Source organism: Nothoprocta perdicaria, unplaced genomic scaffold (assembly GCF_003342845.1).
Source record: "Nothoprocta perdicaria isolate Ctin4 unplaced genomic scaffold, notPer1 scaffold_28, whole genome shotgun sequence".
Taxonomy (NCBI): domain Eukaryota; kingdom Metazoa; phylum Chordata; class Aves; order Tinamiformes; family Tinamidae; genus Nothoprocta; species Nothoprocta perdicaria.
In genome coordinates, this window is record NW_020455510.1 from 5,313,527 (window position 1) to 5,334,515 (window position 20,989).

Consider the following 20,989-nt stretch of genomic DNA (forward strand, 5'->3'; position numbering starts at 1 on the left):
TAGAGGTCCCTTCCAACCTTAAATATTCTGTGAATCTGTGAACTTCTGTTTTGCATCTCTGTGCAAATATCCCTTGGAGTAGTGACTTGATTAATAYGGTAGTAAGCAATATTTACTTAAGAACAAAAAACTAATAAAGTAGATTCAGTAGCACTACAATATAATGAAGACTCTAGCTGTGAGTGTAATTAGTCTAACTGGTATGCTAAAAGGTTTTCATGTTCCTACATTACCAGGAAAAATCAYAGAAGTTCCCAAAGAAAGAGACAATCAAAATTCTGCAATGGTTTTCATACTTACCTGGAATGATAAACAAATACTTACTTACTTTTATGACTTTGGATAACCATACAGCTAATTAGTAACACAGCAAACCAAAATGACTGTATTGCAAAGCAATTAGTTAATTCTTTATACCTTAAACTACTGTAGAAATATTTCCAGAACACCAAAACACAGGTAAAAATAAGGGTTTGAAAGTTGAATCAAAATATAATCTACTTAATTRCGAGGACAAAAAAATGGCTCAATTGCAAAGTTTTTGCCATCCTTTAGATTCAATGCTCACACAGTATTTAATGGCCTTTTACACAGGATGAAACATGCATTCAAGTCCTGCTGTGCTAAATGAACTGGTCAATAAAATTCATTCCCAAGGGCCAAAAAAAAGTATYCAAAAGGCAAATTCCACTCTTGTTTTTCAACAAAAACTTCTTTATTACACCAGAGAACCATTTTGCATGAATTTCCCATCACTGTTCTTCCTTCAATGAGTCCATKTAATCAAAACACTTAGACACTTCCACGTGGTGCATAAAACAACCTATAACACTATACGTGCCCCAGTTTGCAGGTATGCTTTGTGCAGGCTACAAAGTTAAACAAAAAATATCCCATTAAAAATAAAAACACACGCTTGTTGGCCCTGAATTATGCAAGCTATTTTTGCACCTGCTCTGCATCTGTCTTACAACTTTGAACCACATGAAAACCTGAAAGCTTGGAAACATGCATTTCTAGGTGATTTTAAGACACCAAGATGGTTGCACTAAAGTTTTAAAGGCGCAGAAGAAGCTTCTCTGGATAGGAAACAACATGAAACAAAATAAGAAGAGAAAAGTAAAAACCCACTATGCTAAGAGAAAATRTGTGTTAATGTAAGACACCAAAGCCCCATGTAAGCAAGCAGACAATTTTAATATACCTCAGCATGTACTTCTCCAGTTACCTCAAGGGAATYGTTCATTTCCCCCTCCCTGGGGAAATATATATACCAGTTGTCTGGTATATTTGGCAATTAATACAATTCTCATGTTTGAGAATTTCAGCAAGGAGGTATTTTGAGCTTTCCTTATTTACCGAAATAAGAAATGCATCACAAATCCAATGACACCAGTATTTAATTCTTGCTCTTTGAGAGTTTTAAGTATCATGCTGACTGAGACCTGCCAGTTATGATCGTAAAAGGAATCCTGCATATGTTAATAACACCATAAGCAGAATATATTCCGTATCCCATCAAACCAAAATGATAAAAAAGCAAAACTTTCCAGTTTTTCCACCAATAGTTCACTTGGTGATTTTGCCTGCTTGCTGTGTGAAGCTTTCTGATTTTCAGTTCATCAGAATGCTCAAGTTAGTCAATTCAACTATTACTTTAAGTGCTCACGGAGCCATTTGTTAGGAATAAACTTTATAGTCACATTCATTTATATTCATAAAAACTTTTTTTTCTTGGAAGGATGGTTTCAAAACTGGAAAATTTTTGTTAAGGGACCTTTAGGCACATGGTAATAGAAGATGCCACACAAATTCATGCAAGGAAGCATGAATATTATTTTTTTTTTTACTGCTTACCACTTGATGATCAGGGATGAGTAAAGTGGTCTCAGTGCTGTTTAGGCCCTGCCAGTGGTATCGCAGGAAAAACATAACGTTGTTAGTGATAACTCAAAAATGCTTTTAAAAAAATAAAAAAACAGGAAAAGAGACTATTTCAATGCAGCTTCTGGTTGAAGACAGTGAAAAGCTCTCAGTTACAGTCGGGTTTTCAGCCCAGATATCARTGGCTTGAACAACTCCACTTCCTCAGACCTACTGGCTCTCCCAGCTACCATCACTGACTTCTACCTGTCCCAGATTGATTTTTAAGGATCAAAACTAGCTTTTRAATATTACTGTTTAGCTTCTCTTCAGCATTTCCATCACATAGGTTATAGCCTTCAAACAACTTGGCACAGACAAGTTGACAACATGATAAAAAACAGCTGAAAAAAAATAATTTTCTTGTTTTAATTTCCAAGGAGAAAGCAGACAGAGCAAAGAGTGTTGAAGTTGCTTCTAGTACATATGTGACAATTGATTTTGCTGTCTTTTCAAAGCAAAGAAATTAAACCACACACACTGTGAATGGGAACAAATATGATGAACAGTAACACCACACAGACTTCATTTCGTGCTTGTACCATTATTTAGTGGTTTGGGGACAGAGTAGTTCAAAAAGGTCGTTTCCCAAAACCTACTGGGCACAAAACCTTGTGTGTTAACCTCAAAATTAGCAATGATAAATTTTCATTCTTAATCCATCCAGCTCATCTCCTCATCCATTGACATTTTACTTTAGAGAAACCACAACAATTTGAATAATTTGAAAACGCAAACAAGCTGCTTTTGTTCCTGTTTATGCTGTGAGGGAAGATACAAATGTGTCTGTACTTTTCCAATGAGAACAAGTGTTTGCTTATCTCAACAGCCTTYTCATAATTTCATCAGGCAAACCCAGGAGGCTCCATCTGGCTTTTTCCAGGATATCCACAGGGAGAAGCGAGGCCTTGCAAATGCAAGTAACCACAGAGTGCTCTTGTCCTAAGGTCATCTGAACTCACTAACCCTCTCCTCACTGAGGCTAATGGAAGAACTTATGCTATTCAGGGAAAAATAGAGGCTGAAATGCTTAAGTGGAAAGTCTTCTACAATTATCTTCTCAAAATATCCACCCTGTAAAGTACCATACAAGTCCGAACAACCCAAGTGTAGTCTGGCTTTTCCTCRTTCCCCAGAGGATTTGGGGCCCCTTCATTTCACAGGGGCCCTCCCTGGACAAGCTGACACCGTCCAGCTCCTTTCTCCACCTCCACTCATCCCCTCCAGTCTCCTCCTCACACTCTCTCCACTCACAGCTTTCCATTTCTACAGTCATTACATGCAAATACAGGCTCTAGCCACCTATCAGCTGCCCACATTGCTTCAGTCAGAGAGAGTGTTTCAGGAAACTTAACAAAAGTCTGCAGTGAAGGATGAAGAAACACAGCAGGCAGAGCCTACCTACAAAAACCTTCTGTCCATTCCTCTGCTTTCAGCAAAGTGCTTTCCYGGGAATTTGGAGAACTTAGCTTGCTCTGCAATTATTTAACTGAAGCCACAAGGTTCCTAGTATTATAGAGCTACTAATACCCAACACATATTTTCTGGAATATTTAAAAAGGAAAAAGATTTTGCAATGATGTCATTTCCTGTTATGCCAGAGCGCGTGAAGCACAGCAGGATTCGATCCTAATAAAACATAGCCCCAAAGCAAGAACTAAACAGTCCTTTCAGAAACTCAGCCTACTTTGGTTGAGATAAAAAAACCAAAGAATATAAGTTTGGCACTGGCGACAGCCAAGCTCAGCTGCACCTTCACATATGGCATCCTACCTCACACATCTTGAGGCCACTCTCCAAAGCACACCCCAGGCTACACTACCCTTAAAGCCTCACAGGTTTCTTTCTAGACACAGAAACCTATTTGGTCTGCTTTTACAACACTGCGTTTTGTGTTCCTTTCTACATGAAAACACTGCTCTAAACAGAAATGTGAACAAGGAAGAAGCTAATGAGCACTGTGCTAGTGGTAACCCGATTTGAACAACAGCTGCTGGTTCTCAGATCTTCTCGCCGTTGCTATGCCATGATAGAGGACAATCCCCATCAACAGAAATCCTGATTTAACAGAAATTCAGTGAGCATTTCTGTGGAGGGAAATTACTCTGAAAGGTCTAAGTTTAATATTTTCGCTGCAAAACAAATTTAGTTTCTCATAGCTAGAGCAGGGCACAATCCCGCAGCTTTACTCTGAACAGTGCATTTATGAGGCTGATTAATTTGGTGTATTTGAGGTATATGCAGCAAAGACACGCAGCAAATACCATAAGTGACTTTCAACTTCACAACTGTAAGAGGAGACACAAATATTCCTAAGTATCTGCGTCTTACAGATSTTGAGAAGTTTCAAATTAGTTAGTGACTCAGTCTCCTACAATGTCTAATTAGTCTTAAAATTACCCCACTTGAAAGGCCTAACATTCTCTTGTCAGGAAATTACATATAAATTTTCCTTTTTAACCTTTAACATTTCATAGACCATCTGTCCTCAGGASAAATGGAACTCTATTTTGTCTGCCCCTCTGTCTCATTTACTTGCAAATGTGATCAACTAATTAGATCACTAAAAAGAAAAGCAACATCCTATCAAAATATATCTATAGCATTATATATTTTCTAGCTCTGTCTCCGCATAAGTACAATGGAAAATTAGATTCTCAGATTTTTTTTCATTCATTTTTAAAAGTGATTGATGACTATCCAAGGGGCATTTATATGTCCCTTGAAAACAAGACTAGGAAATGTGACTGGAATCAATTAGTCTGTTCCTATCAGGAATGCTTCTCCRAGTCACTGCTTTAGCAGTCACAGCTTGCAGTATGGTCCCCTTGGCAGCTTCTGTTTAGAAGTACCCCTGTTGCAACTCCTTTCTTTCCTCCTTTGGTTGCTGAAAAGCTCCCCACGCCTCCCTACACTGAGGGCATTCTGAGATGCCTCATGAGTTCAAGCTCCTAATAGGAAGGTCTGCTGAAGTCCAAGTAAYCCAGTTTCTCATCCCCCTGGGAAAMTGATGGAAGRAAAATACAGAGACTCAACAGGAAGCCGATGAAAAAACAACAATGTGAAAAAAAATAGGGAACAAGATGAAGACGCAAATGCATAAACCACAATGAAGGACCAAATACATCACTGATGGAAACTACCATTGGGTTTCCTTTTTTTTTTTTTCTTAGAAATGGAGTTATTTAGATTTTTTAAATCTATTTCTGGCACACCTGAAGTTAGTTCTCATTTGACTAAATTCCTTGTTCTTAAGTACTGTACAAATTAAACAAAATCACACTTAAAAGGTTCAGCAGAACAACCAGTTCAATAGATACCATTTCGGAGGAGTGCTCACAGTCAGTGCAAGACTGCACGTCAATGGAGCAACTCTCTATCTCTTAAACACAATAAAAAATACATAGGAAACAAATAGTGATTTAAACASTGGTTTCAAGATCATGTAACTTAATGTTAAACATCGAGTAGTAATTCTTATGACCAAACCTTCATTTAGCTTCTCATTTTTGCTAYACTCTTAGAAAGCTCCTAGAACACAGGGTTGCATCAGTGCCCCAATTTCTCCAAAAGGACAGCAATGCAGTAAACAATGCAAAAAGGAGCACTGGGTTTGATGTTGCTCCAGTTGCCAAAACATTGCAATATAATCCTTACCCCAAATTGCTACAAAACTTATGCCCATGGTCCTTTCCACTATTGTTAGCAATGACACTTTGTGAAGTCTTCCATAATATTCTGGGTAGCAGTGTTACTTTCACAGCTTAGCTCCTTCAAAGCTGTTGTGAAAGCATTTAAGTACCAGAGGACCTTAAAAAAAAAAGTGTTTTTCAGAACTAATACCAACTTGCAAGGCATTATTCCTTTTTCTTTCTACCATTAGTTTTCACAGATTTGCAGTTTTAGCAGTGTGCGTACTGTACCTTACCTCAGAGCTGCTTGGGATTTCTGACCCTGTTGTTGAAACCGTTTCACATAGAGGTCCATTGCATTCTTCTCCTAAAGAAACAGGAAGAGTCACATGCATCTATTCCTCCTTTTAAAATATTCTTGTGTTAAAATATAAGTTGAAGTCCAAGGCACCATACAAACCACTCAAAGCAACAGCTCAAAGTTCAACCCTCTCTGGGGTTGTTTGCTAGAAACTGAAGTCACCTTTTTGGTGGCCAAGGGTTCTGTGGRATATAGCCCTGAGATGTCATGCTGGGGTACTGCACATTACACATATGGGCCCACATAATGGAGTCAAAATGAGCATCAGGATGAGTAACCTCAGCTTCAATTACTAGACTTCCTGTTGTTCATAATCCTGGATTTTGACAGCAGCGCTATTTCTGGAATGACGTTCCCATAAAGGGTTAGTCTGCCAATTGTTGAAGTGTTAGTATTACAGAATAAACAGCAGTGAAAAGCAGTTCCTGTAATTGATGTGTCCAACTGATGAAAGCTGATATAATACAGCATTCCGTGATGTAATACAGCATTCAGAAACAGCTTCATTATAACATGCCTAAAGCTGCTGCGTGCTGTTCTGTTCAACCAAAATATGCCTGCAGAAGTCTTACATCTCACTATTTGAGCATGAACTTGATTTATGCACCCGTAGAAAGGTGTTAACACATGCCAAAACAAGTGTCAAGAACTGTATTAAGTCATCTCTAGAATTTGTGTACAAATAAGCGTTCCAGGCTCATTCTTCCTACCAAACACTACCATAACAGCTTTAGGGACTACACTTGTTCTAAATGACCGTGTCAAACATTACAAAGGCTTAAAGAAAAAGCTGCAGCACAGAACAAAAGTAACTCACCCCTCAACACAAACCCTCAACATCCAAGATAAGCAAGCGGCCCATAACAGGAGAGCATCACTACAATAGCATGGTAGCCTGCTTGAAAGCAACTGCCCAAGTAAGCCAATTACTTTAGAAACTGTGCAAGAGATTCCTATAAGAGGCTGCACCTTCAGGCAAGGTTTTCCTCTTGTTCACTTTACTGAGTTTTACTTTTTAAATGCTCTATTAATAAATTGTTACTTAGGCAACTAGTGAAAGGAAATCCTTTACTGCCATCCCTGATCTCAGGGAGTGAAATAACACAGGGCAAATACAGCACAAGACAACAAAAAACAGAGCATAAAACATACAGTAAGCATGAAGTACAACATACTCGGAACATTCACTCCCTGAAAAAGGACAGAAATACATTCCTAAACAGCAGGAGCATGAAAAATGTATGTCCACGTYATGTGAGAAGGAGCAAAGGAGCCACAATACATCTACAGGAGGAACCCGCTATGTTCTTAACCACAAGAGCAGCTCACAAATAAATAAGATATGACTGGAAATGGCACTGCAAAGTAGTCTTGGATGTGATAGCAAGGCCTCCAACTAAAGCCCAGTTCCCAGGGGCTCTCGGCTAACAGCAACTGGCAGAGGACACACACAGGAGGGTGGGAGCCAGTTAGTACAATACCTTCAGACCGCCACGGCTTGAACTTGGTGAGAGTCACAATGTCATCTTTAAAGGAAAAGACATTTCCGTAAAAAACAAGTCTTTTGAAGAAAAATCCACTTTGAACATCAACACATTAAATAAAGGTCCTCCCTCCTTTACCATAAAGCCRCCAAATTGAATGAAAAGGCAGGGATTATGACTGACAAAAGAACATGGAGCAAGTCCTCCTAAAATGACAATATTGACYTTTCTTCCAGGTACCCAAAGCATCCTACTCAGCAATATGAGCAAGGTTGTCACTTGTCCACATCAGCAGCACAAAGGGCTGTAAAAGCTTCCACTAGCCAAGRAAGTGCTTTTAAAAAAGCATTTCCATAAACAACATCATATGTAGGAGGAATGCAACAGTATTTTGAMAAAGCTTTTGTAATAAGGGAGCCTCCTTGCTCTTCAGCACCACAAACTCCACTGTATGCAAGAGGATGTAAAAAAAAATCCCTCTACAGAGCATGTCATCTGCGATTCTTCAGTGCATTATTCATTTGAACAGAAGTTACTGTTASTCCTCTGGATTTCTTGGTTCAATGTTAAGCACAGAACACCAATTCTCAAAATCCATTTAAGTAGCTTCAAGTATGAGTCATTTTGTTTCAAGTTACTGTCCTTTCATGGGCATGCACAAGTCAGAAAAAACCCTCTATGCTAGCGTAGCCATTACCTCCAGCAGCACTTTGCACAAAGTTATTTACAGTTCCTTAAACACAGGAGCCTTGGGAATCTGCACACTCTTGTCAATACAAGCTCCACAGGGGCTATAATCTTGTAGTATTAAAAAAACCTTCCTTGCCCCAAACTACACCCTACTACAGGGCAACTTGCTTATAAAACCCACAAGCTTTACACATCTTCCCTCTTTCAGTTACAGAGCTGGAAGATGAAGAGTTATCCAAAACAGTTTAGAGAAGTCACATTCCAAATGGAAGACAGCTGAAGATAATTAGGAATACATGTGATATCCTCCATGTAAAAAGGTACCTTTATCATGATTTCTATAACAAGCACAAAAAAAAAAAAAAAAAAAGATTTCTTTGCATAACTGTGGGAGTGCTCTATTCCAGTGGGTTAATTCTGGCTACGTGAAGCACACCATGCAGAGCTCCYGCACAGATAAGCCAGGCAAAAATTCTTACTCCTTATATTGCAGAGCATCCTTAAAAGCTTTATAGCTTCCTTAGGCACAGTATCAAACCTGGCAGTTTCTGGAAATCTGCCCTTCCTCCACTAGCCCTCATTTTTTAGTGATTCCTCGCAGTTTTTTTTCCCCCCTAAGCAAAGTGGCAGCTAAAGAGACATTAAAGGATTAAACCTTTGATTTTGCTGCCAAAAAACAAGACAAGCATCTTCACTCTCACACCTGGGACCYCTGCTTAGCACAAGACAGTACTTTCACTAGCACCATTAAGATTTTTAGTTTTATTTCTAAAATATAGCTTCCATCCTTTTTTTTTTTTTTTTCAGACATAGCAATAATATCCCTTTCAAGYAACAACTAGCAAGAAAAAAAAGACACTTCTGGCCTTGGTCTGCATTCAGATACCTTTTGCATGAGTTTATATAGGTATATACACATACAAGCTACATTTTGCTGTTTCAGGTGAAACAGACCAAGTTCATATTCCAGCTGTTAGGAAGTAGTTGCTTCCTACTAGAAAACATTTCCTAACATTAGTCCTTACAAAGCAGCAACAAGTTACCATTGTGGAATTGCTGTTTATACTCACAAGCTGCAACTTACCGGCTGCCATCTCCCATCCACGCGTTCAAATCACCACCGAGTCACTAACACCACGTACTCCACAAATACTTCCCCTGAATAAAGCAGCTCACTCCAAGTCATCTTCAAAAAGCAGCATTTTAAATGCTTGCTTATCTAAAATATATGACTTTAAAATGATTARCTATATTTATATAGCCCTTGACTATAACCTCCTAGTTTATGCAGCTCCCCCAACACACRGGGAACTGCTGCACCCTTGTTTCCTGGGATTGTTTCTTAGGACTGCAAGGGAAATGTTGCCCAATGACTAAATCCCTGCCCTGCATGACTAGGCTGCCTGGGGAATTTTGGAACCACCCGTTTTATAATTTTTATAATTACTATAATTACACTGACAGGTAGACTTATCAGACAGTTACTATTTCTCCTGGCATCATTGGCAGTGGAGGGTCTGTGCTCCTAAACCTAAGATGCAACCTCAAGATGGTTCTGGAGGTGGTACTTGATGCACATTCAGAGCTGCTCCTAAAAATTTCAACCTATTCCTTAATAAAAAAAATCAGCAGGTTAATATATTAAAAAGGAACCTTTTATACTTAATGGCTCACTTGAAGAAACAATCCTGCTGAAGTCAACATATCTAGCTATTAAAGGTTACAACTATCTTGGTTGTTCACTTTCTAAAACTATCCCTTACATGTACACACAGAGAGACAAAGTTAACAAAAAAGTAACTTTTCAGTCACGTGAGAAACCTTGTTCTCTGATTTGATTTTCATTTTGACTTTTATTTACRTGAAGAAAATTAATATGTTATACTCCAAACAAGTAGCAATACATAGAACTTGCTGTAGAAAGCTGCATCATCTCATGCTTCTCATTTGCAGAAGAGAAAGCCCATACAGAAACCTGTTTTAGCTAGAACCTTCTGAGCAGGTATGGACAAGTTGTCATACGCTTGCCAAACACTGTTTATGCAAGAATAGCTTTACTACTGCATGAACCCTGCACAACTCAACCTCCAGAAGTCAGAATCAAATTAAAATCATTAAAAAGATTTTTAAAAATCAACCCAAATTAATGGGTTTTATTATTAAATCAGTGACTCCAGAAAACAGCAGTTTATCAATATATAGGAAGTGACAGAAGAACAACACAGTATTTTGCAGACAAATACATGGGAGAAATCCTTTGCCTAGCAGTAAAGGTCTCCCATATTATTTATGAGGTAGGTAGAATACTCCTACATGCTAAAACATCATCTAGAGCACTAAATCAGAAAGGAGAAATCAATGAATGCCGTCACCTTATAGACTACTAACCAAGTCTTACAYATCAACTTTTTTTCTCCCCTCTCAGGTTTACTCTCTACTCGAGTAAAGGCATAGTTTAAACTTAGAATTTGACATTTCTTTCTAGCTACCTTTTCCTTTTAAACTTTCTATTTTGATTAGAGGATGTTGCGTTAAAAAAAAAACAGAAAAAAAAGAAGTAAATCTGTTTTCAAAAGGAGAAAAAAACACTTTTGTAACATCTAACTCGAATAACATTTCAATGTGATTTAGGCAATAACCGTGACCCTATTGCAAGTCTGTACTGGGACAGCACATACTCCAGCTCACTGTGAGCACTCAGGTCAGCTTTTATACCTTTCACTACTATCTTTGTGCAGATTGACAAAAGTTGACATGTACAAATGAATTAAAAAAAACCAAATAGTTTTATAATAGAGTAGTTGAACCAAGTTAGGTAATCTTGAACTGGATAATGTTTAGGTCTTTGTAAGAGGAATAGGATGGCAAATAAATCTCTGAAAAGGAGAATAAATAGCAGAGTTGAGAAATAATCATGCCAATTTATGAAATTGCACRGCTGTGCTGGTTTTCACTTAGCCTACCATCAGCACTATAGGACCACAAAAGCAGCCAGAACAGCTCGAGCAATCTGCTTTCCCTGCACATTAAGATGCCAAGTGTACTCAAATCTCATGCCTGAAAAGTGASAGAAAGGGGAACTACAATATTTCACAACTCAAGGGAATTACAAATACTTCAAAAGTATAATAGACACTTCCTATAGTTCACTGAAGCCCATTAAAACATTCTTTCTTAGTGCATTTCTCCAGTTTTCTCCAAAAACACTGATGCAAGACTGAAATAAGTCCTCCATTTTTCCTCCTTCACCATTTGTATTTGCATTCTATTAGTTGAGGGGAATACTAGGGGACCCAACCTACTATTCATTCAAGACAAATACATAGTGATCTGTCAACACAGAAGTTCTCTAGAGGCTGYAAGAGCAGCACATGAACAGCAAATTAAGAAAATGAGAAAACAGAAAAGGAGGAAGCAGCAGGGTTGAAGTGTCTGCTGAGAACCTATGTGGCTTGGCGTCTTAAGACAGGGACAAGCACAATTATATCGAGAACCACACTTGGTGTTTACTGTCCACTCATAGYGGYCMTGAATTTCATCTTACTGGGACATGCAATTTCAGATGGCCRATTTCACCCACAAATCCTTCTTTTCTGATGCTCATGTTCTAGTTACGTTGGATTTGCCTTCAGTGAGATGTGGGAGCAGTGGCTGCACTGCAGAGTCACCGAGACACCTGCTACTCTGTTCCATAGAATGAAGAATCTCACACTGAACAGTATAAAACAATATTGAGAGAAGACTTAAAATGAATCCCAGCAAAACAAACACTCCTGAAGTACAAGCTTGCAAGAGCAACACTCTCTATCCAAATTACATTAAGATGGAATAACTGTGGAAGTGAGAGACAGGCCCTAGAGGAGTGTTTCCTCACTTACAGCTTCTGATGGGAGCACCAGGTAGTTAACAAGCCTGAAATAAAGAAAAATAGCTAGCCAACAGCTTCAAAAATACATCTGCTATTCATTATGCATCAGCATGAAGTATTTCTAGCACACTACAATTGGGCAAATAGAGGCTTTCTGATTTTCTACCTGATAGTTAAGAAAACTCTTTTGAATACCAAACCACAGAGCCCTTGGTAATTTGGGGCCAGTGCAGAAAATTAAAGAGGAGCCTCTGGGAACCCGAGCCCTACCCACAGGGCCTGGCATGTGCCATTATCCTGCTAGAGGCCCAGGCCTGCCCTAACCCTTAGGAGCCTGATAAGCAGGAAGAGACCACCCAGGACTTCCAGTTTTAGGCTGCACTCAAATGAAAAATAGTCTAGCTTCTTAAAGAAGTGAGCTTGGAACATCTAAATTAATCAGTCCATGTGATCTCTGTTGGTGGTCACCAGTAACCAGAGAGGGTTGTGGCTGTACCAGAAGGCTTATGCAGAACAAGCCAGATGAAGTAGCAGGACACTTCTGTTACAGCCCAAGTGAACAAGTGATCCATGTATGCTCAAGTCCACTCCAAAAATCTTTGCTTGAAGGCTGGAACATAGACCTTGCTCTGAGACCTGGTGCAAGGAAGAAGTTTCTTTCAACTGATGAGCAAAAGCCAAGCCTGTAAAATCCTTTTTAAATAGCTTCACTAGACAGCATCTACCCAAGCTGTGAGAAACGGCTCTTCCCATCTTTCGAGGGATCCAGCTCCATTTCCCAGCTCTCTGAAGAGCGGCCTAAGCATTAGCCCAATAGCAATTACACATGCCAAGGCTCGTGTCCAACTCTACAAGTCCCTCTTTGGAGTCCCCTACTTTGCCATTCGCTGGGCTGACAAATCTTYTTTGCAGGCTCCCTGGCTAAGGGAAGCATTAGATGTCTCAGTCGCCAGCCTAAGGCCTTTTTTGTTTTTTATTGACAACATCTTTGGCTAGAAATCATTTAGGAACTGTAGAGGAGCAGGGCTGGAATTTCCAGTTTTTCATTAAAAGCACCACAGCATGCACATGGCAGAAGTATAAAGCAACATTATGCATGGTGTAGAAATTGGTTCCAGAAAACCAACTTTCCTACYACGAACTGCAGTTTCCTGTTGAAACAAGGTTTTACCTTTGGAAAAACCTGCACGCACTAAAACTGTGGCCGGACAGTGACACATACAGCTGGGAAAGGAATCCCCTTTAGGAGTTGTCTGTTGGAACTTMGGTATAACTCCTAAGGGAAGACTCTCACTTACCTTTTTTATTCTGAATAACTGAGTTCATTTCTTTGCCTAGGAATAGTCTTTCCAACTGTTTTCTGATTAACAAATCTTCCAGTTTAGTCCTGTGGGAACCTGATATTCCCTTCTGCATATCTCCATTTCTAGAAATGGATCAGAAATTGCTACCTACATTTCTTCAGTAATTAAAGACAGATGCGGTTTTGGAGAGCTCCATATTTAATTCATTAGTGGCATTAATCATAATGCTTCCAATTAAGTGCAGAGAGTAACACTACCAGGAGATAATGAATTTTGACCTAGAAAGTCGATGCATTACTAGAACACAATAAACAGACATAAATGCTGTTCAGAAGTCACTGCATCTACTTTTCTCAATGCTTTCCTCAAATAAAGAAAGGTGAGCAAGATGCCAAGCAACATAAAAAAGTACCTGAAATCATAGCAGTCAAGGGAAATCTCAGAAAAAAAAAAATATCCACAGCACAGTCCAGCCAGCTGCTACTGAAGGCAAACGTTGTATAAACTCTGCAGCTATGATGGCATCAGTGATTTGTGCTTACGAAGACCTAAGGAAACACTCGTAACCTCTGATCTCCATCCTGCAATATGGATTGCAAGGGTTCATTCTTCAAGTGCTTTTCTCAGGATTTTTACTATCTAGGTAGTTATCACAGCTTCCACAAAAGGCGCAGCCACACACAGGTCGAAGCTCTCAGCTCTGACTGCAACGATCCAACGGGAAGTCAGTGAGCTGCCTTCCCAACAAGACAACATGTAAGTCGTCTCCTCTGCCCACTACAGTCCAATTTATTTCAGAAAGGTGTTTGAGTGGAAAAGATACAATGAATGGAAGTGGTACAAGATTTTCCCCAGAGAATGGAGTGTTACAGTACCGTGAACTCTCGCCAGTTCCCCCCGGGCAGGGAAACCCCTCCTRTCTCCTCCTATTCAACACTTATGACTAACGAACCACAAGATTCATACAGAGAACACAGCGAGTGCCCGGGATTCACGTTTACAAACCAGCCCTCCCAGCACCGCTGCTTCTTGAGTATTTCACAAATATTTAACTTCCCATTCGTCACCAGGAAAGCCTTGCCCAGAGCCAAAAAAAAGAAGCAAGAAGGCAGCTCCCGCTCGGGGCGGCAGGGCGATTTCCAGCCCGTCTCCGGGCTGACGCGCCGGGAATGACTCAGGTCTCCCCTCCGGCTCCAGGAACGCAGCGTCAGCCAAGAGAGAGGCCGCGAGGGCCCCTCCGCCTGCCTCACCCACCGAGCCACGGGCCTTATTTGCCCTATTTCCCTACAGCAGGCCTCGTGTGTAGTTATTTTTTTCCCCCTCCCTTTTCTTCCCCCTTACCCCCAAAAATAGGGGGGGAACGCACAAAATCATGATTTTACACAGGTCCTTGGGGTGTTTTAAACAGCCACACTGGCACGGTGCAGGGAAAGCCCAGAGAGCCACCGAGGCAGCCGGGATGCCACCGGGGCTGCCCAGTCCCCTTATTTCTGCGGCTGCGGCCAGAGCAGCCCTTTTCCAGCTCCATACTCCCATATTAACACACACATATATAATATACATGCGTGTATATACGCTACGTTAATTACCGCTAACCACCCCAGACGCTGCTCCGCCGGGCGGCTCCCCGGGCGGGCCGCGCCGTCAAGCGGGGCCGCGCGGGGCCGCGCCCGGGGCCCCGCCGGCACCTACCGTCGGCRCTCAGCGCCATCTCGATGAGGGTCTCGCCCGCCTTCTTGCCCAGGCGGCTCATGATGGCGGCGGCTGCGGGCGGCCGTTACCTGCAGCCGTTACCGCTCCCGCTGCCGCCCCCTCCTTAAGCGGCGGGGCGAGTGCGGGGCCGCGCGGGGCGGTGGCGGCTCCGGGCATGCGCACTGCGCGCCCCCTCGCTCCGCGCAGCCCCGCCCTTCCCGCGCTGCCGTTAGCGGCCGTTAGCGGCCGTTAGCGACCGTTAGCGGCCGTTGCGCCTCTCTTCGCGCGGCGTGAGGGAGCGGCCACGGCGACGGCGGCAGCTCCGCGGCGGTGGGGGAGACCCGAGCGGCTCCTTTGGGGTTTTCCTAACCGAACCCTCCTGCTCCTGCAATAGCAGTGTCCTGGGATTTCCTGGCACAAATTTCCTGGCCTGGGATTTCTCAGGCACAAATTTAACCGAGTCCCGTGAGTCGAAGTTAGTCGAGGTGCAGGGGCTGTGTTCRGGTTTCCATGTAGGCCTCTCGTGCATTGTCTAAGTGGTACCAAAAATGTATTTTTAGTCASAGGCAAGGCTTAAGTCGTGCTTGGTTGCTTTCCAAGCCTGAAATGTTTAGCTTGGATTTTAATCTGAAAATGCAGGGTAGTGGGAACAAAGAGTACACGATCAGCGTACCRAAAGAAGCATTTAAGAGCTTGAAAGTGCATACAGTTCGCTGGGTCAGACGATTGCTTTAAAAGCTGCATTTTCTAAGTCTTTAATTTTATCATAGTTCTATATTATAGGATAAAAGCTTTTATGCCCATAGAAGATGAAGCTAGAAGCCAGTATTCAATAAGAGCCAGAAATAGCAAGGACTTTGGTGGGCTAGGCTGGGCTTTGCCTTCTAATTACATGCTTGCCCTTCCCAGCTCCACCCTACATGTGCTGCAATGAAGTTGACCATATCTAAACCTATAAGTACTATATCTAGAAGACTAAAGATGCTGTTGCAAATCTCTGTAATTGGACAGGCATGTGGTTTCTGGAGGCACTGAATTTGTGTAAATGACCCACTGAGCAATGTTACAGACCGGGCAAAATCGTGCTGTCAGGAAGAGCTCTGAAGGCCTTGTGCCCCTAGCAGACACACATAAGCTGAATAAATGCAATACCCTACTTTTAGGTTTCTTGTATATTCAGCATTTAAGCAAATGTCTCATGCTGGTGTTTCGCAATATGCTTAAGTGATCTCGGACCACGGTTGTGCAAAAGGCACAGACCTCTATTCCTCCCACCTTGTATTATCGCTGGTGATCCCAAGACTTTACAATAACTCTGATTAACCTTTTAGATGATTTTTTTTTCCTCAGTTTTCAGTTCCTGCAAGCAACAGCTGCTGCCAGAACCAAGAAGGGAACAGAGAACTCAGAGTGGAAGGAAGGGCAGGACCATTTTTTWCTTTGACTATCAATACAGCGATCTGGAAAGCCGTTGCATTTTTGCTTCTGGTGAGCTAGATTTCAAACACAATGTCTAACATGTATACATTTATTTTTTTAAAAGTTAAAGTACCTAAAAGCTGTATTTGTACATAATGGCATCACTAGGAGTTACTAGCCATGTTTATACTTAAGACAGCAACAAAAAAAAAAGGAAAATATAAACTTCATGTGTGCTAAAGGAGAAGAGATAGYTTGTAGACCTTATAAGATAAGGTTGTACTCTCTTTTAATGTACATTTTAAAAAGGAAGTAATTTAGTAGCCATCGTATTTTCAAAAGATATTTAAGCATGGAGAATTGGTGTAATKTGGGAGCCAGATTTCGAAGATCCCTTTGCACCCATGTCTTTGACAGGCAYCTCATGATCTGTTCAAACAATTGCAGCTTATGTGCCAAGATCCTTTTTTTTAAAAAGCAATTTGGGCTTCATTTGTTCCCTCCAAAGAACAATATGCTTAATGGTTCTTTCAGTCTGTATGTCCAGAGTTACAGTAAGTTTTCAAATCTGATTATGAGCACAAGCTTGAAGTGGATACAATGAAGGGAAAGCAGTGGAACAGGCTTAAAAAGCTGAAGTGGGACTCAKATGAAAAATATGTGCCAAAGTCCAACATGATATGAAAACCTCATTCAGTTATCGCATAATCTGGGAACTGCCACAGGCATTTTTAAAATGCAGACCAGAAAGGAAGAGCATTATCTGTTTCTCAGGCAATCCCATCAACTGAAGTTTAAACACTTGCCTGGAATGCAGGAGATCCAAGGCTAATGATTGTGACCAGAGGGAATTCAGCCTCTCCCAGTGTAATGTTGCAACCAGTGACCTTTATGTAGCGCTGGGTGAATGAGCAAGGGACTAAGCAGGAGAAGGGCATGACACGGGAAGTCCTGTGCATACTGTGCACCCATTTGTTAAAGTTGCTACTATAAAAAGAAGGTAATAGCCACTGATGGGACAGCAAGCCTGAGGGAGTTTATAACTCCCTGAAGATTCAATCTGGGCTCCCTAAACTGAATGGCCTCCCTACATTTCACAAGGGGAGAGAATATCTGCCTCTCCTCTTGTGCTGTACAAAGCTATAATGACTACACATATGTACGGCCCAGGGATCAGGCACCTTACATATACAACAGAGCTTGTTGCTGGGATGGGCAGTAGAATTTATTAGGAGAGTTGTTTCTATTTCAGTGCTGCTAAACAGTCCTAAAACCTGCAGGAAATGATAAAAATGAGAGAATGCCCTAAACAGTTCCGGCCTAAAAGGATGGCAGAATGCAAACTATATTGACAGGAAGTAAGAAATTTTACATAGTAGGCAAAAACTTTCAGTTATTCACTACTCTTTTTCCTACAGCATCACTGTTCAATTTGTCTGCTGTTTTCAGTAAGCGGTTCAGGCAAAAAGAATACCTATGACATTTAAACAAACAGGTGATATTACAGATTGTAATCGGCCTTTTCTTTTTTTAGCCCTGATTATGACAGATTCACAAGAGTAGAGCTAAAAGCAACATCCTGGTTTGCACTCTTCCGTAGAGCAAGGAAACTGCATGGGGGTGGTCCCARCTAAACTGAACCACATCTCTGTAGAGTACTGACTACTAGGGGAAGAAAGCACAAGACAGAGACAGCAATTTTGTTTCTTTGGTGTGAATAACAGAGGTTCAGAAATGCCTACTAGAGATCAAATTAATCTTAACGGAAGCTATTTCTCTTTTCAATTGCAATCATGTGTTTGAACTCTGCAGTCCTACAGTTATACTCCACTAACTGGATAAACTCCCCAGTTTGCAGTGGGAAGGCCATCAAAGCCTTCTTAAAAGCATTTAAAGAACCCACAAGAAAGACCACAAGAAAAAAAATGATCTTGGTATGTATCAGGAGTTTAGAGAATCTGCCTCTTCCGCTCAGCTAGAAAAAAATGTTAAATACTTTAATTGGGACAAATTCATATGCACAATCTGTTAAGTTATAATGACTGAGGCATGATTATGCTCTTTCATCATGCTTCCATGGATATAATTACATTGATTTCTCCTCCTGAATAGCATGAGTGAAGATCAGTRTTTAATTCTGAGAGATAATGCACTGATAGCAGCCTTCACATAGAAGGCTGCTTCATGTGTTAGGAATGGGGAACGGCTGTGTCATGGTTTTTGGAGCTTAAATTACAGTTGCCACCTTAAAATAAGAAGGTGCACCATTTTAGTAAATTCCTCTGCTATGCATGCAATCACCTTTTCTTTTCCCAGTTCTCCTATTATGGACAATATATTTTGTCAGGGTGTAGTGCCCTCTCGTGGTAATAGTGAAATTAGGTCATGTTGACACTTCGAGCTTTGCATTTTTAACTTGTATGTGTTGATTTTTCCCAGAATGATAAATGGATAAAATAAGGTGGTTTTATACACGGAGGATTGTGGAGTGAGCAAATGAGGTGGTGTGTGAAAGTTGGAGCATTGAAATGATTTGGAGTAGTAAATAGCTCCAACAAAAACATAAAACAACTTCAGTGTGTGTGTTAATCAGCTTAGAAAGTAGAGCAGAACTGTACTTAAATGGGATAATGTAAAGCCACAAGAGAACAAAACAGTGCAGCTCTGTATGAGATAAAGCGTGGCCTCCCACAAAACTTTGTGCCCACCCCTGTACGTGAACATTTGCAACTCCCCTGGTTATGTATTTTATTGCAAAGAGTATTAGAATGAAATAAAGAGATCATCAGCTTTTTGAAGAAAATCTAGAAAAATATAAAACCTTCAATATACTAACAAGGCAAGATGTCCAAGCACCATTTATTTAACTAGCACAGGCTGGTGACAATAGTTAAAATAATAATACAAGTGATTTTTCTAGTCCTTTGCACATGTGTTCTTTACTGTTTATCAAATTCTTCTTTCCGAAGAAAACAAACAGTTTGCCTTCAAAATAGAAAAGGCAGGTGAGAAGGAGAAAAAGCTAGAAAGTAGCATTTATAGGAGCAAGTCAGATGAGGGTGTGTAGGGCTGTCTGCCATAGGAAACACCCCCCTGTGATGGTTACAGACAGGACAGAAGGTTGCTCCAGGGGGTTTGTGCAATAGTCTTAGCCAAGTGCACACAGGTTTTCCCAGATTCTTAGAGCTGTGGGCTGGCTCATACTATCTCACAAGCCAACTGTGTGTTTGGAAGTGCTGCATGCACCCTGACCAACGTGTATTAACGTATGCTGCAAGGGAGCCTTAAAAGATGTAAATGAAATAGGGAATGACACTAGCATTGATCTAGTGCTAATGGATACTACCTTTTAARAATTCTAGTGCAACTAGAAAGTGAGCTGGTAGTTTCCTTAATTTCCTTTTGGAAACATTTTGTTTCAGCTCTCCCATGRGACTATATGAGATGTAGAGATAGTGTGGCAAAAAGTTTCCAAACTTTGTTTCCTGTGGCTTTGAAGAAGCAYAGGAGTGCAAACCCTATACATTCTCTTTTTCATGCATTCTCATTTCATACATTCTCTTTTTCTGGTTCCAAGTAGGAAAATCAGAGTGTGACACAGATAGGCCAGGAGATAATTCTCTGACTTTTGTACAGTAAATCTGGAATTTGAACTTTTTCTGTGGCAGCCTCTAAAGATGTTACTTGGACTTTCTTGTCAAACTGTTAAATTCGTAGCCTGAGCTATGCCTTCTATAACAAAACATCAAATCTGTTTCTTTGAGATCATTGCTAGTCTATAATACAATTCTTATAAATTGTTTATTCTGTTGTTTACTGGAAGACAAAATACTTCTCCCTTTTAACTATAGACTCTTGGGTAACCATTCCAATATCTACTCCATGAAGAGGAGACTTTTTTGTCATTTCTTGTTTTCCTTACTCTAAAAATTCTGCTATTTCACACATTAGCTCCAATTTGAAAAGGACTTGTGGTAGTTGCTCATCTGGTGATTACTAATCAGATCACTTATAAAAACTTACTGTCTTAATTGTGAACATTTTTCCTGATTCTTAAATTCAGTGCTTCTCTTATTGATCAATGAATACATAGTCTTGGGTGATTTCTTCTAAATTAGATCTTCAAATTAAATTGTCTAGGGTGGTTGATGGTGCTGTATCTGCCAAATGCATGAAAATACTGGACTTGGCCTTATCACAATCACTGTTATACATTGTTTTGATAGACATAATTATTTTATTAATATGAATAGCAAGGCCCTTTTTAATTTTGGAATAAAAAAGAATCAGATCTTTGTGCGATATCAGTAAGTACATCAGTTCTTAGTCCATTTTTGACCAGTGTTATGATAGAACTTGTTTGTATGAGGTTAATCTTTAATTAATCTCTCTGTTAAAATTTTGGAGAAAACATTTTATAAAAATTGGTCACTTAGTAATCGGCTTGTGGTTTCTGATGTGATTTAATTATTTCTAGGTCTGATATCATGAGAATTAAAATAGAATAGCAATTTTTAAAATGTCAGCAGTCACTGCTCTTATCATTCACTGGCCAGCAAGACACCATCTGTATCAGGTAACTTTGGCCTGATTTGCAGCAGCTCTTCTCTTTGGTG

At 40.4% G+C, this 20,989-nt stretch overlaps 1 protein-coding gene across 3 annotated transcripts in view; it reads right to left on the reverse strand.

Moving 5' to 3' along the window:
• ANO5 (anoctamin 5) overlaps window positions 1-15,022 on the reverse strand; it is a 42,849-nt gene extending 27,827 nt beyond the window's left edge. The window contains exons 1-4 of one of the 3 annotated variants that reach the window (XM_026041136.1): window positions 14,955-15,022; window positions 7,398-7,442; window positions 5,852-5,922; window positions 1,858-1,905 (exon numbers count right to left, since the gene is read on the reverse strand). In XM_026041136.1, coding sequence (XP_025896921.1) covers window positions 1,858-1,905; window positions 5,852-5,922; window positions 7,398-7,442; window positions 14,955-15,015 — 225 coding nt within the window. In that variant the 5' untranslated portion in view covers window positions 15,016-15,022. The remainder of the gene's footprint in view (window positions 1-1,857; window positions 1,906-5,851; window positions 5,923-7,397; window positions 7,443-14,954) is intronic. The other 2 variants (XM_026041134.1, XM_026041135.1) reach the window with 2 other exon arrangements.
• Between the last annotated feature and the right edge of the window lie 5,967 nt (window positions 15,023-20,989).